The sequence below is a fragment of the Vipera berus genome, assembly GCF_964194415.1.
Source record: "Vipera berus genome assembly, chromosome: 1".
In the NCBI taxonomy this organism is placed as follows: Eukaryota; Metazoa; Chordata; class Lepidosauria; order Squamata; family Viperidae; genus Vipera; species Vipera berus.
In genome coordinates this window covers 180942385-180970378 of record NC_138202.1, presented here as the reverse complement: position 1 = coordinate 180970378, position 27994 = coordinate 180942385, and the positions used below count along the sequence as shown (strand labels likewise).

The 27994-nt window shown below is 36.9% G+C and overlaps 1 protein-coding gene across 1 annotated transcript in view; it reads right to left on the bottom strand.

Annotated features, from left to right (window-relative positions):
- The window catches only part of CPS1 (carbamoyl-phosphate synthase 1), a gene marked incomplete at its 3' end in the record, with an annotated part of 181118 nt that overhangs the window by 73320 nt on the left and 79804 nt on the right, over positions 1-27994 (bottom strand). The window contains exons 20-21 of the mRNA XM_081313498.1: positions 18845-19021; positions 16164-16282 (exon numbers count right to left, since the gene is read on the bottom strand). Of these exons, the coding sequence (XP_081169624.1) occupies positions 16164-16282; positions 18845-19021 (296 nt within the window). The remainder of the gene's footprint in view (positions 1-16163; positions 16283-18844; positions 19022-27994) is intronic.

Below are 27994 nucleotides of genomic sequence, written 5' to 3'. Positions count from 1 at the left end.
GCACCCCACATTGATTTTAAAATTAAGAAAAATTAAAATGCCAATTCCAGAGAATAATTAGAATAATTTCTCCTTACTGGACTTACAAAAGAGGCTTCTTTTGAAAACCATTTAACTGGTCAATAATCATCTGACTGGATTAAAGAACAAGATTGTTTCATGCACAAGGAAGGAATTTAAAGTTGGCTTATATGGTCAGGATTAAAATTGGGACCCATTTATTTATTTCCCATCTTTATTATTTTTTATAAATAACTCAAGGCAAGGAACATACCTAATACTCCTTCTTCCTCCTATTTTCCCCAAAAAACAACTCTGTGAGATGAATTGAGCTGGGTGAGAGTGTCATTCATCCAACTTTCATGCCTAAGACAGAACTAGAACTCACAGTACCCTGTTTTCTAGCATGGAGCCTTAACCACTAGACCAAGCTGGATGCTGTTACTTTGGGTGGTTCTTTTTGGATTTGCTGATACCTGGATTGGAAAAGATGTTGCATATTGTCTATGGAGATTCTCAATCATCCAGGCCATGATTGTCCCAAAGATGCTTCTCAAAAGATAACTGGGCTTTCTTAGTTTTTTCTAGAAAATGTTTCTTCAGACTTGAAGAAGTTTCTTGGATGAAAAATAAAACATTTTCAACAAAAATACTAAAATTTATACAAGATGTTTTATAGGTGGCACCTTCCCCCCACGAGGCTAGCAAAAATGGATAAAAAAAACCCTCACTGACATGCTAGAAATGTAGAAAGTTACCAGGGGCCTATTATTTTTTTATTATTATTACATTTATATCCCGCCCTTCTCCAAAGACTCAGGGCAGCTTACAAGCTTAGCAGTAGCCTTCATTCTATGTATATGCCTGCTTGTTAGGGCTTTCACACACACCCCAAGCGGCATTATTACAAAGTCAGCTTATTGCCCCCAACAATCTGGGTCCTCATTTTACCTACCTCGGAAAGATGGAAGGCTGAGTCAACCTTGAGCCTGGTGGGATGCGAACCTGCACTAATTGCAGGCAGCTGGTGTTACTTAAGGAGGCATTAGCCCACTGCTCCACCAAGGCTCTTATCACATGTGGGAAGAATGTCTAAAAGTTCAAAATTTTTGGCACCTGATAAAAAATTGGCTTGAAGAGATAACATCACAAAAAATTGAACTAAAACCTGAAACCTTCCTACTAAGGATTATTAACAATAAATTCAACAAAGGATTTTTATATTTAGTTCTGGACATTTTTACTGCAGCAAGATTGGCTTATGCTCAAAAAGGGAAAAGAAAAGAAACCCCTACTGAAGAAGAATTAATAAGCAAAATCCTATCCTGCGCTGAAATGGATAGGCTAACATTAGAGATCAAAAACAAAACCGAAATGGACTATTATGAAATTTGGAACAATGTGTACAAATGGCTAGAGTTAAGGAGGAATGCTGGGATGAATACCGACTGATTAGTTATTATTATTAATAATAATTTTATTTATATACCGCCCTTCTCCCGAAGGACTCAGGGCGGTGAACAGGGCAGACATATAAAAATACAAAATTACAAAAGTTAAAAAGAATTAAACATATGCCCAAGGTAAAAACAGTAAATACATATATTAAAAGTGACAATAAAAACCCAACCCGTCCCCCATCAGGCCAAGCCGGCTTGTTCAAATAAATGTGTCTTCAGATCGCGACGGAAGGAGCGAAGGTCGGGCGCCATCCGGAGCTCAACCAGCAACCGATTCCATAGCTCCGGGGCGCCCACAGAGAAGGACCTCCCCCTGGGGGCCACCAATCGACATTCTCTGATCAGTAGCACCCTGAGGAGGCCCTCTCTGTGGGAGCGCACAGGGCGGAGGGAAGTTGATGCCGGCAGCAGGTGCTCCCTAAGGTACTCCGGACCCGTGCCATGTAGGGCCTTAAACACCATTACCAAAACCTTGAATCTCACCCGGAAGACAACTGGTAACCAATGCAGCTCACGGAGCAGAGGTGTAACATGGGAGTATCGGGAAACTCCCAACACAACTCTCACGGCTGCATTCTGTACCAGTTGGAGCCTCCGAGTGGTCCTCAAGGGCAGCCCCATGTAGAGAGCGCTGCAGTAGTCCAGGCGAGAGGTCACGAGCGCATGAGTGACCGTACATAGGGCATCCCGGTCTAGATAGGGCCGCAACTGGCGGACCAGGCGAACCTGGGCGAAGGCCCCCCTAGTCATGGCCACCATGTGATCTTCCAAAGTAATCCGTGAATCTAGGAGGACCCCCAAGTTGTGAGCCCTATCTACGGGGGGTAATAGTTCACCCCCCATGGAAAGAGATGGAATATTCTGAGTATCCCGGGAAGCCGGTATGCACAGCCACTCAGTCTTGTCGGGGTTGAGTTGAAGTCTGTTCCTCCCCATCCAGACCCGAACCGCCTCCAGGCAACGGGACATCACGTCGAGGGCATCACTGGGGTGGTTTGGGGTTGAAATAAAAAGCTGGGTATCATCGGCATACTGATGATACCCAACTCCAAAACCACAAATGATCTCACCCAGCGGTTTGATGTAGATGTTGAACAGGAGAGGCGAGAGGACCGACCCCTGAGGAACTCCACAAACGAGAGACCTTGAGGTCGACCTCTGCCCCCCTGCCAACACCGACTGCGAACGTCCCAGGAGATAGGAGGAGAACCACTGCAAAACTGTGCCTCCCACTCCCAATCCCCTGAGACGCCGCAGCAGGATACCATGGTCGATGGTATCGAACGCCGCTGAGAGGTCTAATAGGACTAGGACAGAGGAATGTCCCCTGTCCCGAGCCCTCCAGAGATCATTCACCAGAGCGACCAATGCCGTCTCCGTGCTGTACCCGGGCCTGAAACCCGATTGGTACGGGTCTAGAAACCTTTTACAGGATAGAATTGAAAGATACTTTATCACAATGTAGACGAATGAAAGAATGTTCACTAGAAAACTCATAGATGTTATATGCACATTTTGTTACAATGTAGAAAAATTCTCTTTCTTCTTTCTTTCTTTCTTTCTTTCTTTCTTTCTTTCTTTCTTCTTTCTTTCTTTCTTTCTTTCTTTCTTTCTTTCTTTCTGTAAGGTAACACTAATAGCAATGTTGAAGCCAGGGAAGTTGTAACATATCCACTTTTGTTTTTAATTGTATATTCAATAAAATGTGTCTTATTTTTAAAAAATGGAAAAAAAAGTCTAGTTGCCTTTTGAGAATCATTTTTGGGATGTTTTGTGTATTGGATTTGCTTACAGTTAAGACTTGAGATATGGAATGATGAGTTTTATATTTATTAACTAATGTCATTATTTTAGGGTCCTGCTTGGGACTTTTTGCTGATGCTTGCATTGGAAAAAACGTTGATTATTTGTCTCACCTATAGTTGAAAGTTAAGTTATGGGACAAGTTATACCCATTAAGTTATACCCATTAATTAACAGGAGGTAAAGAAATTGTGAGATTGTTTATATTTGTTATGATAGGAGTGGGAATTGTTTAGATTTTCTTTTCTTTTTTCTTTCTAAACTTACTTTCTTTGCCTTTTTCATCTTTTATACTATCTTCCTACTTTTCTTTTTCACTTGCATTATCTTTTTACTACTGTACTTAAAACTTTTAATTAAAAAAACTAACAAAGAGGAAACATCACCAGATAAACAGTCAGGGAAGAACCCGTACCTTGACTGCAAAGGGAAGTTATATTATATAAGAATAACCAACAAATTCCACTCTCCCTCTCACTGATTATATTATCCAGCTGGGATGAAATGTCTAAAGAAAAAATATCACACTCAGAGAACACGAAAAACTCAACAGTTCAACCTTGAGCTGCATAGGTGTAAAGTTTAATGTAGCTCAACCTCTAATATAAGCAGGCCCCAAGAATTTACTAGGAAGTAAAACTGCTAGGCGGCTTCAGCAGGGATTGGTGGTCCTCAATGGAACTGCATCTACATGGAGGGAAGTGTGTACTGGGGTGCCCCAGGGTGCTGTTCTGGGCCCAGTGCTCTTCAAAATCTTCATCAACGATTTGGACGAGGGGATAGATGGGGAACTCATCAAATTTGCAGACAACACCAAGCTGGCAGGAATAGCCAATACTCCAGAAGACAGGCTTAAGATACAGGAGGATCTGGACAGACTTGAACACTGGGCACTATCTAACAAAATGAAATTCAATGATGAAAAAAGTAAGGTTTTATATTTAGGCAAGAAAAACCAAATGTATAGGTATAGTATAGGGGGTACCTTGTTCAATAGTAGTAACTGTGAGAGGGATCTCAGAGTCCTAGTAGACAATCACTTAAATAGGAGCCAGCAGTGTGCTGCAACTGCCAAAAAAGCCAACACAGTGCTAGGCTGCATTAACAGAGGGATAGAATCAAGATCATGTGAACTATTAATACCACTTTACAATGCCTTGGTAAGGCCACACTTGGAATACTGCATCCAGTTTTGGTTACCATGGTGTAAAAAAGTTGTTGAGACTCTGGAAAGCATACAGAGAAGAGCAACAAAGATGATTAGATGTCTGGAGGCTGAAACATATAAGAAATGGTTGCTGGAATTGGGTATGTCTAGTTTAATGAAGAGAAGGACTAGGGGTGACATGATAGCAGTATTCCAATATCTCAGGGGCTGCCACAAAGAAGAGGGAGTCAAGCTATTCTCCAAAGTGCCTGAAGGCAGGACAAGAAGCAATGGATAGAAACTAATCAAGGAGAGAAGCAACCTAGAACTAAGGAGAATTTTCCTGACAGTTAGAACAATTAACCAGTTGAACAACCTGCCTCCAGAAGTTGTGAATGCTCCAACACTGGAAGTTTTTAAGAAGAGACTGGACAGCCATTTGTCTGAAATGGTATAGGGTTTCCTGCCTGAGCAGGGGTTTGGACTAGATGACCTCCAAGGTCCCTTCCAACTTTACTATTATGATTAGATTATGATTGACATGTTCATCCTCCATCCATCTATCCATCATCTACCTATCCATCCATGGTTTTTCCCCCCAACTCTGAGATAGGCATGCTCATTTGATGTATATTTTGACCGTGGTATGTAATGCAATCTAATATCCTTTTTTTTTGTTTATTTTGTTTTGTAAGATACTATATTAGTTTTAATTATACATCATCCAGAGTAAGTTTGAACAGGGGCAACATTATACCTTGAAATTATAAATAAATATACTAGGAGCTGAATTTATATTCTTGGAAACATGATCCCACAAATAACATTTCCTTTCTCTGGCTTTCTCTGCATATTTGCTTATGCACCTATTTCCAAGTCAGGGGGGAAAAGAGAAATGACAATACCACAGCAGCTGATCTGTGATTCTCAGTGTTTTCTTTCAAGTTTCAATTTTTTTAACTTGAATAGCTGATAGACAAAAGTTTAAAAAGGCATTCTCTTGCCTTTCTTTTTCCTGCTAAATTTGTTCCTCAGAGGTTCATGTAGATTTACTCAATCAGTTCTGATGTTTCACACACTTTAGAATAAGCAATTACAATAATGAAATTGGGGCAAATATTGTTTGTCTCCTTGTGTCAAGGAGATAAGGTATAACTACTTTCCACAAGAGGAATCTTATTTAAAAGACAGCTTGTCAGGTTATGTCAGGGCCCATTACAGTAATGGGAGGTGTAAAATAACAACAATCCTCACTCTCTTTTTTGTGGCACTGATCACTATAACTGGGTAGATTTGGGTCATAAAAGTATTCATTTTTATTTTTAACACTTTTTAAATATATATATTGTTATTGATTTTTAAACATGGGGAAAACTGAATATATATCACTTATCAATAAAATGACAAACAGATTTTTAAACCTATGGGGAAAAAAGTAATGAATATCAAATGTGACAAAATATCATATAATCTATGCCACAGAAAATATATTCATTTATTGACTAGTAGATAAAAGGGACGCGGTGGCTCAGTGGGTTAGGACGCTGTCGATCAGAAGGTCGGCAGTTTGGCGGGTCAAATCCCGAGTGCCGCGTAACAGAGTGAGCGCCTGTTACTCGTCCCAGCTTCTGCCAACCTAGCAGTTCAAAAGCACATAAAAATGCAAGTAGAAAAATAGGGACCACTACGGTGGGAAGGTAACAGCGTTCCGTGCGCCTTTGGCGTCTAGTCATGCCGGCCACATGACCACAGAGATGTCCTCGGACAAGCGGCTTTGAAATGGAGATGAGCACCAGCCCCTAGAGTTGGAAATGACTAGCACACATGTGCGGGGGAACCTTTACCTTTACCTTTAGATAAAATTGACTTTTCAAAAATGGACAAGTTGCCTATCCCTTGAATAAAAAATTTTATATCAAAAATATTACTATTTTTTCAGACTTATTCTTTTACCAACAATCCAAATCTATTACAACCATGACTCCTCAAAAATAGTAAGATTCCAAAGTTTTCAGACATAATTTAACATGGTACTGATATTTACCAAAAGATACTTATTATTTTTTTAAAAAAAAATCTGAAATCATTAACTAACACCACAAATCAGATGGGATCAAAAAGTAGAAAAAGGCACCTAGAATCGTTATGAAATCATATCACATTGGTTAAAATCTAAAATTTTGTTTGTACTTTGTATTTGACTTTTGCCCTGTGAACCGCCCTGAGTCCTCAGGGAGAAGGGCGGTATATAAATATTATTAAATTAAAATTAAATTAAATTAAATTAAAATCTATTTTAAGAATTCTGGTGGCACAGAATTTAGAATGCAGTATTGCAGGCTAACTCTGCCCACAGAGTTCACTCCTTACTGGGCTTAAGGTTGACTCCATCCTTCCAAGGTCAATAAAAAAAGGATTGTTGGGGTCAATATGCTGACATTGTAAACTGCTCAGAGAGTGCTGTAACCCTATCATTTTAAGTAGTTTCTCAACATTTTTCTATAATGAAGGGTATTGGCCCAATCCTCCCCTTGAATGCCCAGAACAGATTTTGCAGGCAAGTAATCTGTACATCTGTCTGTACAATAGTGTGTACATGGAAGGACAAAAGAAGACACAAGGCTGCTTTTCACCCATAACTGTAGAAATGGTTCTTTCATATAACTTGCCACTGCAATTAACTACTATTGCAAAGATTTCAGTAGATATTAATATGCAGATCTGGCTAGCCCAAGGCTTTCCTTCACTATCCTGAATATTTTGTATTTCTCAAGTCTATGGAAGAATATTTTGGTTTGTAACCTGCTAATAGATTTACATGTTTTCATAGGAAGTAAAGGATGAATAGGAATCATAGCGTGTCTCAAATATTTATCGAGAAGGTGGGGGCAGACACCATTCCTAGGATCCCACATTAGATATGATTGAGTCAGTATCTATATTCTTAAATTGTGTACATTATAATATAACTATTGTACAATATTCAAATTTTAGATTGCAGCTCATGACTGAATAATTTGGATAATTTTAGTTGATAGAAATAAATGTTGGATTAGTGTTCTCTATTGAAAATAAATTATCTTCTCAATTTCAGCTGACAACTAATTTTATTAAGGAATAAAAGCATGAGTTTAATTTTGTTTCTTTCTTTCTTAAGGTTCAGATTTAAAATAAAAAACCTAAGGGTTCCATCAGGAATAGCTCAGCAAATAAAGCTCCAGATGACAATATGACTGAAGACTGTATTCTTATTGGCAAACATGGAAAATCTTTTATGTATTTCAGCCATGTGCAGCTAAAAACAGTTGTGTGCATGATCCTGGGACATTTACAAGATTGAGATATCATCCCCAAATAATTACGTTATCATATCATTTGGATATAATTGAATCATTTGTACTGTGATCTCCCATATTTGATGTAGCAAAATGAGAAAGGTGAAGTGACAAATATACATCAATTGATTCAATGTCATCAAGTTTTCTCCTTGAGATAATTAAACATACTCCTACTTTTACTCTTAATCCCTGTTATTTTCCAAATATGTAAAATAGCAGAAGCACACTCATAGCAGTTATATCTTCTCTGTGTTTCCACAAAACTAACATTCTTTCCATCAGATGGAACTCCTCTATACAGAGGTAAGAATATCAGCAAAGGACCTTCTGATGAATCATACGTTATTCTCTTATTTGCAGATATAAAATTGATTTTTTATCAAAGCAGTGTGACACCCAATTGGAAAAGCAATTATTTATTGATGATACTTTGATCTTCCTTTCATTCTACTGTTTTCATCTTGCAAAGTCTGAATCTGGAGTTTTCATTCCAATTTTTGTACCTTTGCAAACTTCATACTGAAGGGTTTTTTTTCAGTATATGTATACAGAAATAAAGATTTCATTTTAAAAATCCTTCTATTTCCCAAAGTAGTTCTATAGTCTATTGAAACAGAATTGCTTGGTTTTGTTTGGCTCCTATGATTGAAAATATCAGAGCTTGGGGGAAAAGAGTTAAACTGAACCCTCGACATGATTTAATGCAAAGTTCATCATAGGTACCATTGCTGAATGAAGTAATTAACCTATGCTCTAATCCTTAAATTTTTTCATGTAATCAGAATTTTAAAATTGGGTTCTTGAGATAAAGAAGAAATTAATAAAAATTCTCAGGGATATCCCTTCTTTTTAGTTAGAGCTGTGGTGGCACAGTGGTTAGAAGGCATTATTGCTCACTGTCAGGAGTTTGATCCTGATTGGCTCAAGTTTGACTCAGCCTTCCATTCTGCTGAGATCAATCAAATGAGGGCCCAGATTGTTGGGGGAGGCAACGTGCTGACATTGTAGACAGCTTAGAGAGGGCTGTAAAGCACTGTGAAGCGGTATATACTGTAAGTCTGATTGCTATTGCTAGTGCTATTAGTTATTTCACAAAAAGTGATAAAAACATACTAAAACAACTATTCTTGGACTGCTGTGGATCTCTCTCTCTCTCTCTCTCTCTCTCTGAAAGAAACAATCTGGCATAGTATTGTATCTCACCGCTTTTATATCCTACTCACGATCTATCTATCTATATGTCTGTCTGTCTGCCAGCCTGCCTACCTACCCTACCTTAATAAGTCTAGGAATACTATCTTAATAAATACAGTTGTCACAGAAGCCGGAACCTAACTAATACAACATAATAAGAATATAGGTCTGCTTTAGCAAAGATAATCTACTAATGCAAATATTAATTTCAGTAACTTCAAACAGAAGAGTTTAAACACTCCATGGCTGACTTTCTATTTAATTGATTGATTGATAGATTTTATATCAACAATGCACACAAAATTTAGTTAAAATAAGTTAATAATGAGAGTAAACAATGTCCCCATTCTATATCTCTATTAGATCTGAAATAAAATATTAATCTGATTAATCTAAAGGTAGATAAATTACTTTTCAGTGATATTAAGATAAGGAAGAACTTTTTATTCCTAACTTGTACAACAATGCATGTAGAACATCACTCTGAAAAGTGGTATTTTAAAAGGCTGGTCACACTTGTTTACCTGCAGATAGATTTTATGTCAGTTCAACCATCTCCCTGGACACAGAGTAAACATAGATCTAAGATGCATTTGCCAGATCAGCTATTTTTGCAGGTTTTTTGCCCCTTTCTCACAGAAGGAAAGTCCACCAGAAAACAACTCCTTTACAGATTTGTTTGAAGTAGCCAGAAGATAGGAAATAGAAAGGATTTTAATCTATTGACTTAAGTTTGACATTAAACTGTTATTAATGGTAGTGTTCAAAAATATTTTGGATTATATTCTCATCCTTAGCAGTAAATTTCTATTCACTGTTAGCTTTCTTTCTCCCTCTCTACCTACATCAAAGGAACTTGAAAATATAATGTTTTATAGTTTCAGAGGTGGAAAATAGATATTAGTTCTCAATTTTTCTAACTATGTTTGTATTTTTCCATTTCTTGGTGGGGGAAAAATCAGTCCCTGCTTTATAATATTCCAGTTCTATACTTTATTTAAAATTACAACATACATAAAAGCAAAACATTGGTAAGTCTCTTTTTTGTTATCTCTATAACAGGGACATTGGAGGTCTTATAGTCCAACCTCCTACTCAAGCAGAAGACCCTATACCATTTCAGACAAATAACTGTCCAATTTCTTCTTAAAAACTGGATGGAACACACATAGTGATGGAGTACCCACTGTTGCAATTTATTTACAGCATGAGACATGGACATTATTTCTATAATTGTGAAAAATTTCAATGAACTGTAAAAAGAACAGAATTATCTCTCTTTTAAAAACTTTTCTAGCCTTTTAAAAAAATCTCTTATAGATATAGAATCATAGAATGACAGAGTTGGAAGGGACATTGAAGGTCTTCTAGTCCAATCCCCTTGCTCGAGCAAGAGACACCATACCCTTCTGGACAAATGGCTGTCCAATCTCTTTTTAAAAAACCTCTGGTGATGGAGTACCCACAAGTTCTCGAGGCAGGCCCTTCCACTGACTGATTGTTCTCACTCTCTTTGACTGTCATAAGGTAGTACCAAAAGTAATAGGTGCCCTGAGTACAATTTCAAAACAACTAGCGCACCACTAGAACATTGATCAGCATTGTCAAAATCGCTATCAGTCAACTGCAAAAGACAATGTTACTTGAAATAGTTTACATCTTGCGATGCTACCTTTAAATACCATCAAACAATAACATTTGCCTGTCTGAGGTCCACTCAGCATGCCAAAATGCCAAATCCAGTCTAAACATCTGGGTGACTGTGCAACCAATTATAATAGTTCTTATCAGTGACAATGAAAAACATCGTCAAATATTTTTGAAAGCCAAACAGAAACTCTTAAAACCAGTTTCACAAGGAAGAATTCTCAGAAATTATGTCTATAAAGAAAGTCTAAGCCACAATAGGTAGCATCTATCCCTAGCTATGCTGGTAGCATTAGGAAAGAAGAATTCAGATTTTCCTAACAGTGGAAAACTCTTCAAAATAAGGGAAGTGTGTTAAATACAGACTTTAAGTGAAATGTTATTTTGGAGGAGATTCAGGCAGAGTATCAGAGGGATTTTTTTCACTGTAAGGGTTAACTAAGCAGAGGAATTGTCTCCCAATTACAGTAATGCACTCTCCTCTCAGTGCTGGTTTTCAAACAGGAGCTGGATGAAAAATTCTAGAGATGATTTAAACTTATATTTCTTCTTTAAACAATGACTTCTTAAAATTCCCAGTTCATACTTTCTTGATTCTGTGTCCAGAATGTCTTAAATACACATTAGTCACAAATAGGTTTCAGCTGAGTCCATCATCTCCCAGGAAAAGCCATTTAAATAGAGGATGGAGGGTAGAACTTTTATTCTCTTTCTTTGTCTCTTCCAAATTATTTCACATATTTACCCTTTTTAATATTATAATCTCAGAGAGGAAACATTATTCTATTCTATTCTAAACATATATTTCTCCTTTTCCTAAATGCATACACACAAACACATTCTCACACACATACACCCTCTCAGGAGGAGGAAAGATCACTTACTCTATGTGTTACTTCTTTGCTTTCTTCTGAATATATAGCAATAATACCAAACTTATATTTCTAGGATAGAAATACACAATGTCCCACGATCGCTCTATTTCCCCAATAATTGCATGAAATACAAAGGACAATTTTGTTCCACAATATGGCCAGAAGGTAGTCAAATTTTCTTGTTAGTGGACCACATGTATGGCATCATAGAATGAAATGTATATTTGAGTGGCAGACAAGTAATCCACAGGAAACCTATGACATTATGTATTTTGGTAAGCTTCCAGAGTATATATTTTACTTCCAGAGTAAAAGTGGATAAGGGTAGATTTGGTCCAGGAGATACAGATTACAAACTGACCATCTGAGATTAGCCAATTTTGTGTGAACTATAAACCCATAACTGAATAAGCATCTATAGCACGCCAAGCATGCATAATACATGTAAGATTCATTTTTCTTCTTACTGTAAATTCATTTCATTATATTTAATCTCTTCATTATCTTTATCTGCCTAACAAATCAAATTGCAAAAATTAAAAAAGAAAAAAAGAGTTATATGTTCCAGCTTTCTAGACATTTCTATAATGCAAACACAAATAATGGTAACAGAAAGAATGTTGCAGAGATGCTGATCAAGCAGTAAGGAAGTTCCATTGTATCTCCAGTCACATTTCAACATTGCAAAAATATCTTAAATAAAGATTATGTTACAATAAGTTATTTTTTGTTGAAAACAGTTCTCCAGGGAACATAGTATAAAATGAATTTGGAAAGGTGAGTTTGGAATGGTGAATGAAATCAGCAGGACACTGGGGTAGCATAAAAATGCCATAACCAATTCATTATTTCATTAACTTTCTTTGGCAATAAATTTAAATTTTTAAATTTAAAAAGTTCTACCCAAGGTTACATATAGAAATCACTCCTAAATTGAAATCATATTTACTTTACATTTCAGTAAATACTCTAGTGCAAAGACATTATTAATATATTTCTCTCTTCACACTATTATGTCCTCATAAGCCATGGTAGATGGTGAGTGTATGTCTCTAGGATCACTATGGCTTAAAACCAAATTTGACAACAACCCATACATATGGGTTAAAACCAAATGTATGGGTTGTTGTCAAATTCTCCTCCAAGGCTTATTGCAAAGCAGCAACAGAAGGAAGGACAGAAATTAATCCTGAATGCAGTCTAGGATAGTCTGCCAAACTATAGTCAAAAGAAGACTATCTCTATACTACTTTCTTACTTCCCCCCCTTCCTTCCTTCCTTCCTACCTGCCTGCCTGCCTGCCTGCCTACATGCCTGCCTCTAATCACCCTAAACCCTATTAATTTCAGTCATTAATGCTGCTTTCTGTTCTCTTGCCTCTTCCCTCTTCTATTGCAAGCTGTATTCTCATATAGCTGAGAATAGGGATGGATGAGAAATTCATTGCATGAAGATATTTATATGTATGGTTTTTTGTGCTTTCTGATATGAAAGATATTACAAAACAGAGTTGCATGTTGTAATATACATTTTCCAGAATTTTGCAATATAATTTGCAGTGAACAGTATGGATAAAATATTATAGGAAAATCTCCAGATTTGGGGGGGAAAAACATACAAAATAGCATACAGAAGTGTTTGTGAACATTTATCTGGGTTTTTGCTGCTAGCACCAATAAAGGACATGTAAGTAACAAAACACCAATAAAGGATGTGTAAGTAACAAATGAGTTTTTTTTTTCAAAAATATGAAAGCAATTGAAAATTTTATAGAAGCATTAATGTCTAATAAAATTGCTATAGAATTTAAGCAGCAGCAACTGAGGAGAGGGTCAAAAGGGCTAACCAAAATCATCAAGCTGGTTGTCCACTCCACTAGCTATAGGTTGGTGCATATGCTTGTACTTTATTCATCGTCCATTCATTTTCTTACATCTCGTGCCAGTGTAGATAATAACATTAGTATTATTTCTCCTTAAAATATATTTTATAGTCTAGCATAATGGAAAAGGCATTAATAAAAACACTCAAATTGTTTTTGATTCATTTACGGGTCGAAGTTTATACAAAAGGCTAGCTATAATCAATCACAAAAGAAATGGAACCTATCAAAAATATGGGTAATTGAATGCATATAGCTATTTCCTTTTAAGTGAAATCAGAAAGACAGTATAACAAAACATGGAAGTTAAAGGGGAAATTACCTGAGATATGTGTGCATGGTAAATTATCTATCAAACTATTCTTCCATAGTTGCTTAAGCTTAGCTAAAGCTCCAGCTGACTTTCTGAGTAAAATGAAAACTACTCAATTAAAAATTTACAGATTGTCAAAGGAGCAGAACAAAGATTAGATGAAAAGCCTTTTTTCATAACAATATTTCAAACCTTCTGCCAAGTTTCTTCCTGACAGTGGAATGTATTTATTTAATTATTTGCTACATTGTGAGTTTCTGGTGCCCTCTTCTGGCTGTCAAAATTTATTGGCATCTCCAGGTTAAGAAAAATGCCCTAAATATGCAGGCAGCAATTCAATAAAGACCCTCTGTAGACCTCATAAAATACAAGTAAGAAAATGGGAAGGGAAGATGGACCACAATAGCAGAGCAGAACACTGACTGACATTTTATGCATTTTATGCATTCATGTACAAGAACTAAAATACTATTTTCTATCTAACTACATCTTCAATTGTAGCTGCCCCAAAAGAGAAGGTTTGACAAGATGATTAAGGTGTCAGACTAGAGGCTCATCTAGACAGCTTCTCTGGTCTAGATTAGAGTAGTTATTTACTTGAGTATATCCACAGGATGGGCAGGATGATAAAAATCGGCCATCACGCCATCGTGTCACACACATATGAAGGGAAAAAAGAGATGATATGATCCTGCTTTCATGATTTTGATAAAAACCACAAGATCTACAGACACTTGTGTCCATGTCAGACCTCTATACTGATGTTTTCCATCACAAAGCAGAACAGAATTTTCCGTATCACACGGAGGAAGAACTTGAAGGTTGTCACTTATCTGCAGGCCCACTGTAGGATTAATTCCTCCTATATGACTCCTGTTTCCATGGCTATGTCTGCTCTGGCTGCTAGAAAGATCAGAACTCCCCTGTAACCATAGATGTTTTCCTGGGCTCGGACGAATATCAAACTCATGAAATCCTTTCTACAAACCTACAACTCCTACTGGTCAAAGCAAAGCTCCATTTCTCAGGCCTCTTGGCAAAGTTGCAACTACTCTCAGGTTAGCATGGAGAGGAAGAGATTTTTTATTTTTTTTGCCTTCTCTGACACTTACCTCTCCTCCCTGCTTCCTATCCTCTGCCCCGGCCACAATAGATCCTTTACATTCGCTGCTCCTCTCTCATTTGCCACACCTTCTCTCTGTTCACCAATGGCTCATGAACCAATATTTACTAGGCTAATCCAACTGTCTGGATTACCATACCACACTGAATCATTAACATTATGGTCTGGGTTTGTCAACACAATAAGCTAAAATGCAAATGACTAGTTGAATGTTATGTGAAGTCAATTTATGCCATCAGTTTTCAAGCCTTCATCAAGCCTTTTGTCTTACTTCTTTAGCACACCCGGTTTTGAGATATGATTCAAAAATTAGGACCTTAATGGTTGGGAATGAAGGTACATGAAATAGGTCACATATTCTTACCTAAATTTTAAATCTTCTCCAGACTCAAGTGAGGCAAGGAGTGACTAGAATTTCCATACTGATGGTGGACTAGAACATGGTTCCAGCACTTTTACCACCATGCTACATGTCAACTGGTGATGTTATATTTTGGAAAAGTATTCAACCGTTTTTAAAAACAATTTTTGCTTAATAATCTTCTATAAAATATTGCATAGTAAACAAATACATAGGAGAGCCAGTTTGGTATAGTGCTCAAAGGCAAAAGGCTAGGAACAGCTGGGTGACTCATAATCCTATGAAGACAGCAATGGCAAGCCACTTCTGAAAATGCTGCCAAGAAAACTGCATGGATTTGTCTAAGCAGTCAGCAGGAATAAAGGCAGACCTGAACGCACCAATAAAATAAAAGACAGATTGAATTATAACTATAACTAAGACTTGAAATTCTGGAGAGCTCAAATACAATACACTTCATGAATCTCTCTTGAATAATTAATTTATCTTTTTGGCAGTGCCAAAGCTGCCCTCTCACTTATCCTGCCCTTTTGGACTCAATTTGACACAACATCTAAAGAAGAAGTCAAGGGACGTAAAGGACAGGATGCTATGGGTCAACAGTGGACCCTAACTGGAGCATACACCTTGATAAATGCCTGACATACTGATATTCATTCATACTCACTTTAAAAAAGATAAACATTATTAGAAACATAAATATGGAATAGCATCAGGATGGAGACTAAATCAAGAATGAAATTCAAAATAGTGTGTAGAGAAGGCAGTGGGGTAATCCAAATAGGAGGCGAGACTGGAGCAGCAAGTCAACCAGTCCACTCAGCAACAGCCATGTGTTTATGGTTGCATTCACATGACCACCCTTAGTACACCAGTTAACTATTTAAAAAGGGGGAAGGCAAGGATACAGTATGCAGAATTTTTTTCTTACCAGCACTTTCATAGAAACAATTATCTGACATTAGAATAATACAACATAACATACCTGGCTGTCTTTAAAAGGAAGTTTAATAGACTCACCTATCAAAAGCTTTTAAGTTGTTCTCCATGTTCACAATATTACGCATTTTAAAGATGAACCATTTATCAATGTCTGTAAGTCTATGGATATCATCGATAGGGAAGTTTTCATTCAAGGCCTACCAGAAAGGGAAGTGGATTAGTCATGGTTTCATGAATTAACTGACTTATTCCTGAACACTGCATTGAATGAAAATATTTAATAATAATAATAATAATAATAATAATAATAATAATAATAATAATAATAATAATAATAATAATAATAATAATAATAATAATAATAATAATAATAATAATAATAATTTTATTTGTATACCGCCCTTGTCTCGAAGGACTCAGGGCGGTGAACAGGGCAATACATGTTAAAAAACAAGAATACAAAAGTTAAAAGAGATTAAACAAGATGCCCAAAAACTATAACAATAAGTTAAAATAGTAGTTATTTCTGTCTTGAATCTATTCTGAAATCTAGCTCTTTCTTAATCTAACTTTCACCAATAGTTTATAAATATTGACTGCTTTTTAACTGTGATCCACATCATTTATTAATTTAACTAGTTTAATTCTGATTTTATTTTATTTTTTCTGTAAAAAGCCCTTCTTGCTTAATATTCCCTCCATTTTCCTTTAAAATTGTATACTCTTTATTCTAATTCCAGATGTTATAAATTGTGTTCAAAAGTTTCATTTCTATTCAAAAACTCATTTCAAAGTTTTAAATTTATACAAGCTGACCTATATACTATAATTGCAGTCTGGCATACTTTCACTTAATAATATTATATTATTATTTTTAAGCTTTAGCTGGAATCATGTAAGGAGGTATACACAAGATTAGTCAAATAGGTTCAAAGACTGCATATTCTTTTTGGAACAAAATGTTTTTTTTGTTTTTTTATTGTCAACCTTACATAACCTTACAAGGGAAAATTCCCCATCTCAATGGAATGGGCATGAAAATTCAGTTCAAAGTAGTTTAGATCTTATTAGAATTAGATTCCTTCCATGAAACTGATCTTCAAATACACACTGCCTATAGCTTTCAAATTAAGTTCTAGGGAGCCCAGTGGTTCCTTCTGAAAAGATCAATTGGAAAAGACCAACTTTGTTGGACAGCTTGCTCATTGTTTCCTATATGAAGTGCAACTTCTGGAAACTAAAAAGATGTGTTTTAGCAACACTGGGAGCCAACAGATCTGATTATGGCCCAGATGCAGTCATATGGCATGATTCTGTGATGATGATTCAATATGTTGGCATATTTATCAAGGTAGGAAGTATTCCTTGAGAGAAGCAAATGTGATGATAGGCACTACAGCATTCTTCCCGATCATTCAAGCATGTAAACAACCTATTGACATCAGTCTCTTCTTTCTCATGAAGTCTTGTATGTCCAGTGAAGCAACTGGTTCCTTTCAACTGAGAAAATATATGCAGCCATGTATCTTTAGCCGAATTAAAAAAAACCCAAAGGAAATAACAGCAGCTACTTAAATTCTACAAAGTTGCTTACTTATACATTTTTGAATTACATTTTAAGATACCAACAAATATGTAAATAATGTTTTCCAGGAAAAAAGGACCTTGGCCAGCTGAGGCACAGTTGCCTATTAAAACCTATAGAGAAATATGACTTAATTATTCAGTCTATATGCCCACTAAATAATAAGTACCAGCTAATTTTCTTCATAGCACACTAGTTTTCTATGTGCAAGGATTTGAGCATCCATTTATATAAATCTCTACATCAATCCTGAAGTTGTATACACCAGAAGTCTAATTAACATCTAAGTCCTACAGCATTATTGTTGGCAGCTTAACAAACAATCAGCATCATCAAATACATAACATGTAGTAATGAATCATGTAATTTGGATGTGACTCTGCAATTATTTAGCCCTATATCTATTTTACATCTTTTTAAAAATAGGAAAGTAATATCACAGTACAAAGTTTTTAACTACATTTTTTCAAAGCACAGAGTCAAAATTCCTTCTCCATCTCCAAATGTTGGATTTTGAGAAAAGTGAGAGTTAAAAGATTTTTGACAAGTCTAGCAAACGGACTTAATGTGGCACTGCACCAACAGGAATAAATAATTCATTCTTTAAGTGTCATAACAATTGTTAAAGATTTCTGACCAGCAAGTTCCAGCCGTCTAGATGAATTTTAACAAGTAAAGAAAGCTGAAATATCAAAACAGAAAAGAATATAATACGTATTTGAATAATTCCATATTCTGGAAGAATCAGTGTCTAGTCTTCTTAGGCTAATGCTATAAACAGACTGCATAATGGCTTAGGGGAATTGGAAAAGTAGTCTATTTCAGAGAAAGAAAATTAACAACAGGCTTGTTCTTCCTGCTTCTTAATTATTAAGGATTTAATGTAAAGGCTGCCACCCAGACTACCTATGGCCTTCTTGATCATAAGAAAAAAAAACTTGCTGGAGACTTTGATACCATAAGATAATTTCAACAAAAGTCTTGTTTGGCAGAATAGTTTGCTCCATTAAAACAAGAATTCTGCCACATTGAAAATGTTCTAAATGAATATTCCATTACCTTTGTTTAAGAAAAAACATGGAAAGTGCTGATCTTTTATCTTGCTGCTAGCTGGAAAATAATGCTTCATCTTTAGCTAGAGGCAAGATGAAAATTCAACTGCTTCTCACAGTACCTTGGCCACTGCATACATTCGTGTACTGGAGGCGTCAGATAGTTCGCTTCTGAGATCCACCTCAGCAGGCCAATCTTTATTCATTGGCAAGCATGATGTGAAGCCATCAATGGATGGGTGGCACATTCTTAAAGCCTTCTGGAAGCTCTCTTCAAAGGTGCGTCCAATAGCCATAACCTGGAATAAAGGAAATGTTTACACTGTGATGCACAGAATGTACACTTCGGTTTCAGATTTCTCAAGAAAAAAAAATCAAGTTGCCACCTTAAGAATAAATTAGGAGATGCAGCATGAGGCAGAGTGACTTCTAGGCAAAAACTCATGCAATGAAGAAACAAGAATACAAACTTTTGGAGACAGAGTTTAACAGCTTTGACGCTGCACTTAAAACCACCTCGGATATTAGGAATGGAAATAGCATACAATGTCTGCTTTCCTTGTCCTAAGGGAAAGACTTTCAGGAGTTTTTTTCCCTACAAGAACAGAGTTTTTTTTTCCCTTTTTTCCATCTTTCCCTCCCCTCCCCCCCATGAATAAATTTGATGCAGGCTTTCTCGTGAAACTTTATTCTTAGTAAACTTTGCTCATCTTTTTGGACCTGAAGGCTTAACCTCTAATTTCTGTTAATAAGTTTGGTTGTATTTATTCAAACATGCTCTGCTAACCACCCACCACCCCAATTAATTTACTGGAGAATTCAAACCAAGATTACATTCAAGCATTTCACTAGTGTACACAATTTCCCTCCAAAGAGGAGGGGAGCAAAAGCCAGCTCAGGAAGAGCTTTTGAATGCTTTCAGATAGAAAACAAACACAACTTTGCTCCCTCCTCTATCCTGTTCTGAACCAGCCCTCCTCTGGCCTTGTAAAGGCAAACCCCTATTTAGAAAGAAGAGACTGGAGAGCGTCCAAGGCTAAAAGGCATCCGCCAAGATTTATTACGCAGTTAACAAAAACACTAGAGCTTGTCTTCTCAAGCGGAAAAGTTGCTTTCAGCAACCAGCCCCTCCCCAAACACTCCTTTTATAGAGAGCTCAGGGCGTGGTCTCCCTGTGCCTCCTCCCGAGGAGTCCCACATTCTTTCTTTGTTTGTTCCTGCTCGACTGCCTCCTGCGTCGGGCGTCCTTGAACAGGGCCAGCTGTGGGTCATCATCTTCCGCACTATCGGGCTCACGCAGCTGAGAAGAGGGCCCCGGCTGGGAACTCTGCCAAGCCTCCACGCCATCATCAACCGGTTCGTCTCCCACACGGTCCTCCTCCCCCTCATCTGAGTCATCCGACACATCTGAGCCGGCTGCCGAAACCACAGGCTGGCCCTGAGTCACAACATATCCCGCTTCATTTCTTGGCTGTATCCAAGATCCAAACCATCATCATTATCATCATCATCATCATATTAGTACCAACACTACAACAATAAAATATACCTTTTAATATTGAAATAAATCAGTCTATCATAAACGCTAATGAGGAAATGCTTTTTCAAATCCTATGATGAAACTATAGAAAGCCTGACAGAGTAAACTAAGTTCAGTTTCTTACATTTGTTGAGAAGGACATTGTTAATATTTTTTTCCCCTCATTTTTTCTGATAAAATTCAGCCCTATTTTTAAAAATAGGGAGGGAAGGGAAAGGTACATTGCTTAGTTGATCCAGGATGACTGACAGATAAGCATGAATCATTTTTACATCTTCTAAGTTGCAAAGGAGGCTTATATTTTTTTATTTAAAAAAATGAAACCAAAATTAACATAATAAAATTAAACATTGCAGTGCCATAATTAGGGTTGGCACCATGGCAGACTGATCTCACTGCTTTCTGTTTTGTTTTGTTTATTAATTTCCCCTGATAATGCACAAGGCAAATATTAGAAAGGAAGCAGAGGCGAAGATACCACTTCTCTTAGGTCTTTGGTTCTCCCCTTTCTCAGAACAAGGAAGAAACTTTTAACCTTTTGGTAAATACTGTGCACAACACAATGGGCTGGAGAGAGTTAACCAAAATATGACAGATTTCTATGGTGTTTACACAAGTTAAAGACCTGGATTAGGGTTTTCATAAAACTCAAAATTCCCCCATCCAGGTAAATTACCTAGACCCGTACCAATCGGGTTTCAGGCCCGGGTACAGCACGGAGACGGCATTGGTCGCGCTGGTGAATGATCTCTGGCGGGCTCGGGACAGAGGTTGCTCCTCTGTCCTAGTCCTTTTAGACCTCTCAGCGGCTTTTGATACCATCGACCATGGTATCCTGCTGCGACGTCTCAGAGGGTTAGGAGTGGGAGGCACAGTTCTCCAGTGGTTCTCCTCTTACCTTCTGGGACGTTCGCAGTCGGTGTTGGCAGGGGGGCAGAGATCGACCTTGAGACCTCTCATTTGTGGAGTCCCTCAGGGATCGGTTCTCTCGCCTCTCCTGTTCAACATCTATATGAAGCCGCTGGGTGAGATCATTCGTGGTTTTGGAGTTGGGTATCACCAATATGCTGATGATACCCAGCTTTTTATTTCGACCCCAAACCACCCCAGCGATGCCCTCGACGTGATGTCCCGTTGCCTGGAGGCGGTCCGGGTCTGGATGGGGAGGAACAGGCTTCGACTCAACCCTGACAAGACTGAGTGGCTGTTCGTGCCGGCATCCCGGGAAATTCCGATTATTCCATCATTGGCCATGGGGGGTGAGCTATTACCCCCCCGTAGATAGGGCCCGCAACTTGGGGGTCCTTCTAGACTCACAGCTCTCTTTGGAAGAGCATATTGGAGCTGTGACTAGGGGGGCCTTTGCCCAGGTTCGCCTGGTGCACCAGTTGCGGCCCTATCTAGACCGGGATGCCTTGCGCACAGTCACTCATGCGCTCGTGACCTCTCGTCTAGACTACTGTAATGCTCTCTACATGGGGCTGCCCTTGAGGTCCACCCGGAGACTCCAACTGGTGCAGAATGCAGCCGCGCGAGTTGTCTTGGGAGTTTCGCGATACTCCCATGTTACACCTTTGCTCCGCGAGCTGCATTGGCTACCGGTTGCTCTCCGGGTGAGGTTCAAGGTGTTAGTTATGACTTACAAAGCCCTTCATGGCATGGGTCCGGATTACCTACGGCAACCCCTGCGGCCAGCGTCAACTTCCCTCTGTCCAGTGCGCTCCCACAGACAGGGCCTCCTCAGGGTGCCGCCGATCAAAGAATGCCGATTGGTGACCCCCAGGGGGAGAGCGTTCTCTGTGGGCGCGCCAGACCTTTGGAACCGCTTACCAGTTGAGCTCCGGATGGCCCCCGACCTTCGCTCCTTCCGGCGCGATCTCAAAACATTCTTTTTTGAACAAGCTGGCCTGGTCTGACGGGATGGGGTTGGGTTTTTAAAACTAGTTTTAACTTTAATATGTATTGATTTTATGGGCATGATGTTTAATGGCTTTTTAATTTTTGTATTCGATTTTTATTGTGTATTGCCCTGTTCACCGCCCTGAGTCCTTCGGGAGAAGGGCGGTATAGAAATCAAATTATTAAATTAAATTAAATTAAATGAGTCACACAATGGGCAATTGATTCAGCCTAGTTAACAGCAGCCCCCACACACAATAGTCGCATTAATAATGTACAGTAACTTCCACACAGCCATGTCACATAGCAGCTGACTTCACATAGTGGCTGGGTTCCTGCATCACACTAGAATTTTTTAAACAAACTTTGTTGAATAAGCCATGGATTCATGAATAAAACTAGCTAAAAACCATAGTTTGGAAGTCAAACTATGGCTTAATGCAATGTGTGAATTATGTCAGAAAGTACTGCCACCAATATTATCACTCCAAGTAGAAGCAATACTAGGGTTATTAAAATTTAAATATATTGTCCTCCGTTCCTATCTTCCATCTAGTCACAAGAAAAGCCAAAGACAGACAATGCTGGAAGAAAGTAATTACGCTACACATTTTTTCAATGATAATATTTCATGAATAGACTGGGTTTTACTTGATCTAGCATAGAACTGAATGACAACACTTCAGAGTCTGAAAATGTTTTAGTTCTGAAATTTCCAAAAGAAAATTACATCACTTTTTCAGAGTCAGGAAAAGATAGGAAAGTATTGTTAATTGTGTAGCTAATAGCCTGCTGATTATAAATGTGAAATTAATCCACAATAGAACTTCACTTATTGCTTCGGCCTTCACCTTTTTCCAAAGAAGAATGGACCTATGACCCAGATTAGAAGAAATCTGAACTATAGATACAACAAAATGTCACAGATATGGAAGCAAAATTGCAGTCATATTTCCATATACTATAATAGAATTTGGTAATACAATAAGAAAAAACAATCTCTAGCTCTGAAACCAGGAGAGTCAAACTTCCTAGATATATTGACTTTAAAGAAAATCACTTTCTATGAGGGTTTATTTAAAAAGCTGCCAAAACGGGGAAAAAACTTATTTGGAAATAAATGTTTCTCCCAGGTTCTGCACCTGATATAAATGGGTGTCAGAATTTTGTCCTCCAGGATTGGCAACCTGAGCTATGGAGCAAGCTTGATGAATTCAGTGGACACTGTTTTTACATTTTTGCTTGAAATAGTATTTTATACACTGTGAACTGAATTGAACTCAAAGTAAAAGAAAGATTGAATATGACTGCTGACTAATGACTGCTGACTGTCTGCCTCAATTAAGCATCTTGGCTCCTGAAAGCCATTGGTTCTTCTGCCTCAGTGCAGCAATGTTTGGAGGTGAGATTTATCTGCCTGGATCACCTGCTTCAGTGTGGTAATATGGATTGTATTCAGGGTCACAGTAGCCCCTATTACAGATTAAAGCAACCCAATTGTGCTCTGGCAATTGGAAACGGTACATTTTACATCAAAGGGCTGTTTCAATGAGGCAAAGCACCCTTTATACATTATTAACAAGTTTTTCATACACTGTTTTGTAAGATATACGTTCAGATATTATATTATTAGGCTGAATAAGGTCTTCCATAACGGAGTTGTGAAAAATTTACTTTTTTCTATGAAGGTAAAAGGGAAAGAAGATTTTTTAAAAAAAAAAATACTTAATGCTCTAAGAAAGCCTTGAATGTCAAAATAGCACAGCTAAAGAATAAGTCTTAAAACCATTAAGAAAAAGTCTGACTACAAGTAAATGTGTCATTATTATATTTTGCAAAACTGTTGAATAATTAGTTAATCAACTGCATGATTTACCCATTATGTCACATTCCATTCTTCTTGAAACCTACAGATGAATGTGTCAATATTACTCTAGAGAGTCCTAAATTACAATTTTAAATGCCATGTTCTTTCTACTATCTTTAATATAATGTTTTATTAGAAGAAAAATAGAAGTGGAAGTAAAAACAATGCTGAGAAGTGAAAATGTTGAATTTTGATATTCAGTTTAGTTATTAATATTCAAAGTATTCCTTCTGCATAGGTCTTAAGAAATCAGAATAACAGAGTTGGAAAGGACACTGAAGTTCCTCTAATCCAAGAACAAGACCCTACACCATTCGAGACATGGCAACTACTGTATATAAAAAGAGAAAATATTAAGCATATTTCATACCATACATGGGTTTGCTAAAATCACCATACCTTGCCAACAAATAGAAAGTTGTCCTCTCAAATGCTTCCTAATAGTGAAGGAAATTAACTAAAGATTTTTATGACTATCATAACTTAATAAACAATAACCAAGCTACAGCTCCAATAGCATGATAAGGTTTGGTCTAAGTTTTTTGTTTGCACATTTTAATAATTCTAAAATAGATACATCAATGTCTATGGAGGCAGGGAGCAAGGGATGAAACATGTCATAATGTTGCATTGTGTTGTGATCCACAATACTCTTTTTAATGTCATCATGGTTAGGAACAGATGCCTATGGATGGATGTGGAAGTAGAAGGAATAGTAGGGGCAGCAAAGAACCTTACCTGTTTTGTTAAGAGCAAGTATGTTCAGAATAAACACTTGGTCTTTGGCTGAAAATGGGCAAAATCTAATCCTAAACAAGTGTCCGTGACAATCTTTTTCAGAATTATTCTTCCCATTTTTACAAAATTCAGAAAAGAGATTCAATGATTATTCCCTGTAAGGAGGGTACATCTCCCTAACAGTTTTTGGAAGTCTGAAAAATAAAATGTATTTTTCTTGTCATAATTTTTGGCTATAGAAATATAGACTGAATGATAATGTTCTCACTGAAAAATAAAGGGAGTAACAGGCAATTTAAAAAAAGAAGAGAAAGAGTCAAAGCCATTGCTTGCTTCAAGAATGAAGTGCAGTGATGTGCAATTATACTTTTATTTTAAAAAAAGTACAGAAATTTAGAGGAATTTCTTTTTTTTCCTTTTTTTTGTACAAGTTTTATTAATTTTAAAAAAAATTACATTCAGATATTTGTGAAGCAATACACTGGTTGGGTACAAAAGTAAACAATTGCAAATAATAAATTATTCCCTCTCCGATTCCCTTGGTTTTGACATAATCAAATTAATTGAATTAATACATTTCTAATTGTGACATAATCAATTAGAAGAATTTTCAATATATTTTCACTTATACATATTCATATCCTGTTTTTAATTTTTAGCTAATTGCAATAGAATATCCTGGAATAGCCTATGATATATAAAGAAAAGGAAAGAAAGAAAGCAAAAACTTAATTTTCGGGTAACCCACATTTCCCTATTTCAGTAAAAAGTATTTATCCTATCTATAGAACTTACATTATTCATTTCAATGCATTCTTATTTTTACAAGTAAATTCTATTTATTGTCTAAATAATTCATCAATTATTAGAAAATATCTTTTGTTATATCCTTCCAAATTATATAATATAAATCAATTCTAATAGCCCACTTTCCTTTCCCTTAAATACCTAAAGGTTAAATATAAAGTTAATTTATATCTATATCATTACAACAAATATATTCTATATGTCATCTTAATAGTTCATCAATTATTAAAATAATGTCTTTTATTTATATCATTCCAAATTCTATAATATAGTTCAGTTATGTTCCAATAGCTTAATTTTGTTTTCCCTTAACAATCTAAAACCTAAATATAAAATCAGTTTATATTTTTTAAGAATTCACCTTAGCCCATTAAAAAAAAATTATTAAGCTCTATTCTTACAAATCCCAAGAAAGAGACAAATCTAATTTTTTAAATCTCACCTTCTTTTTGTGCCAATCAGGCTTTCATATTGGTGCCTTTAGATTCTCACATGTGTCTCCCTTTCTTCCTACACACATTGTTTGAATCCAGGGAAACCATCCAAATGTCAGTTTTGCAAAGAAAGTGTCCCCTTTGTAGTCATTGAAGAGTTGCTTTAATAGCTCAATTTTCAATGTTTGGTGTAATATAATTGTCATTAGTTCAGTCTGGTCTTTTTCTTCTTCCAATTCCATCTGGCTTAGGTTAAAAGTAGTAGCTAATGTTATGGTTATCAATTGATTGGCTGGGTCCTCAACGTACTGTATTTGAAAGCCGTTAATATCTTCCCTCTTAATGTTGCTTTCTTCAGGTACTGTTGTTTTTTGAGTTGTAGGTTTTATAGTTAAGATCAAGGTTTGGGCTTCAAAGTTCTCTGTAAGTTGTGTTTGTTGTTCTTTAAAGTCTCCTATCTTAGTATTAGCTTCCACTTCTTCTGTTTGTTTTTGGATTGTCAATTCATCATTTAAAGTCAAAGTTTGAACTGGTAGCTTTAGGCTGTCAGACTTATCTTGCAATTTGGCTTTAATTTGCTCAGTCATTGCCAAAAGTGTATCAAGAATCAGTTTATAATTAAGTGGTGGGATATATTCATCCATTTCATTGTTTTTTATAGATGAGTCTTTCATGGAGGCTATCTTAATAAGAATCAATGATTGTCCACCTCCAGTATTCCTAAAGATTGTTTTCAGTGCCAGGTGTTCCAAATTCTTATCTTATCTTTAAAAGTAATGTCAAGGACAGCTCTGTTATTCAGTCAACTCTCACAATAAAAGAAAGTTTACATGCTGTACCAAGTTTCACCACAAGATGTCAACAATAGCATATAGAATAAAATGTAAAGACTTTTTCCAGATTAATAGAAAGCTTTTGTTCAATTAGTCTATTTTTTCCCTTAATTCACAGTTTAAACAGGAAATAGGGTGGTAGGTCCCCACAAAAATAGAAGCTTTTTAGTGAGTACAAATAAGATTGCTTAATTTCTTTGCCATTTGATTTCTTTTAAGGCTTTAAAATTTATTCCCCAAGTATTCAGTCACCGGTCTTTCAAAATAGTGGGAGGAGATTTTTTAAAAAGTCCCACAGGTAGGTAGTTAGGGGAATAAAAAAGGTAAGGTCTCATCCAGGTCCTCCAGATTGCTTCATTGTGCTAGATGGTGCTTTAGGCTTTTGGCAGGGAAAGGCTTAACGATCGACCAACTTGATGGCTGATCTCTTCTTCAGGCCAAAAGGAGCTGCTCTGGATTCAAGCGGAGGGCTGCCACCCTTCCACGATCACAGGAAGGGCCTCCTTGCGGTGGTCGCCCCTCCATGGGGACTTTCGACCCTTTTCAGGGTCCTCCAAATAAGAAGGATCAGACGGCAGGGAGAGAGCTCTTCCTGCACGTCCGCAAGCACCGTGCGTGCAAACCAGAAGCCAGAAATTTAGAGGCATTTCTAAGGAATGCTCAAATTCCCAACAGTTTGGAAATAGTTCAAATAACACAAAATTCAAACATTTATCAAAAGATCAACTATATTCTAAGTTATTTCATGAACCTATTACTCATCTATGGAAGCAACAAGGAACTCTGTTGTCCTCATTGTTAAATATTCATGTCTTTGATGGACCGCTATTAAATAAAAATTTCCATATGCATGAGCCCCTATTTATCTTTATACTTTCATGTCACCTTTCTTATCTCAAAATGATTCACTGCATTAATTTGTCATAAAATGAATAGTCAACCACAACATTCATAGTAAGAACTATTTAAAATAATTCATTCCAAAATTAACAGAAAAATAACTGCAAAAGTAGATAGTGTCATTTCTAGCTCTTAAAAGCAAATAGATAACTTATGACAACTAGCCAGCAAAGGCACCCACTCTGGGAGGAAGAAAAAGGCAATGGATGTATATACAACGAAGGACCATGCTCTGTATCATGTATGAAACAGTC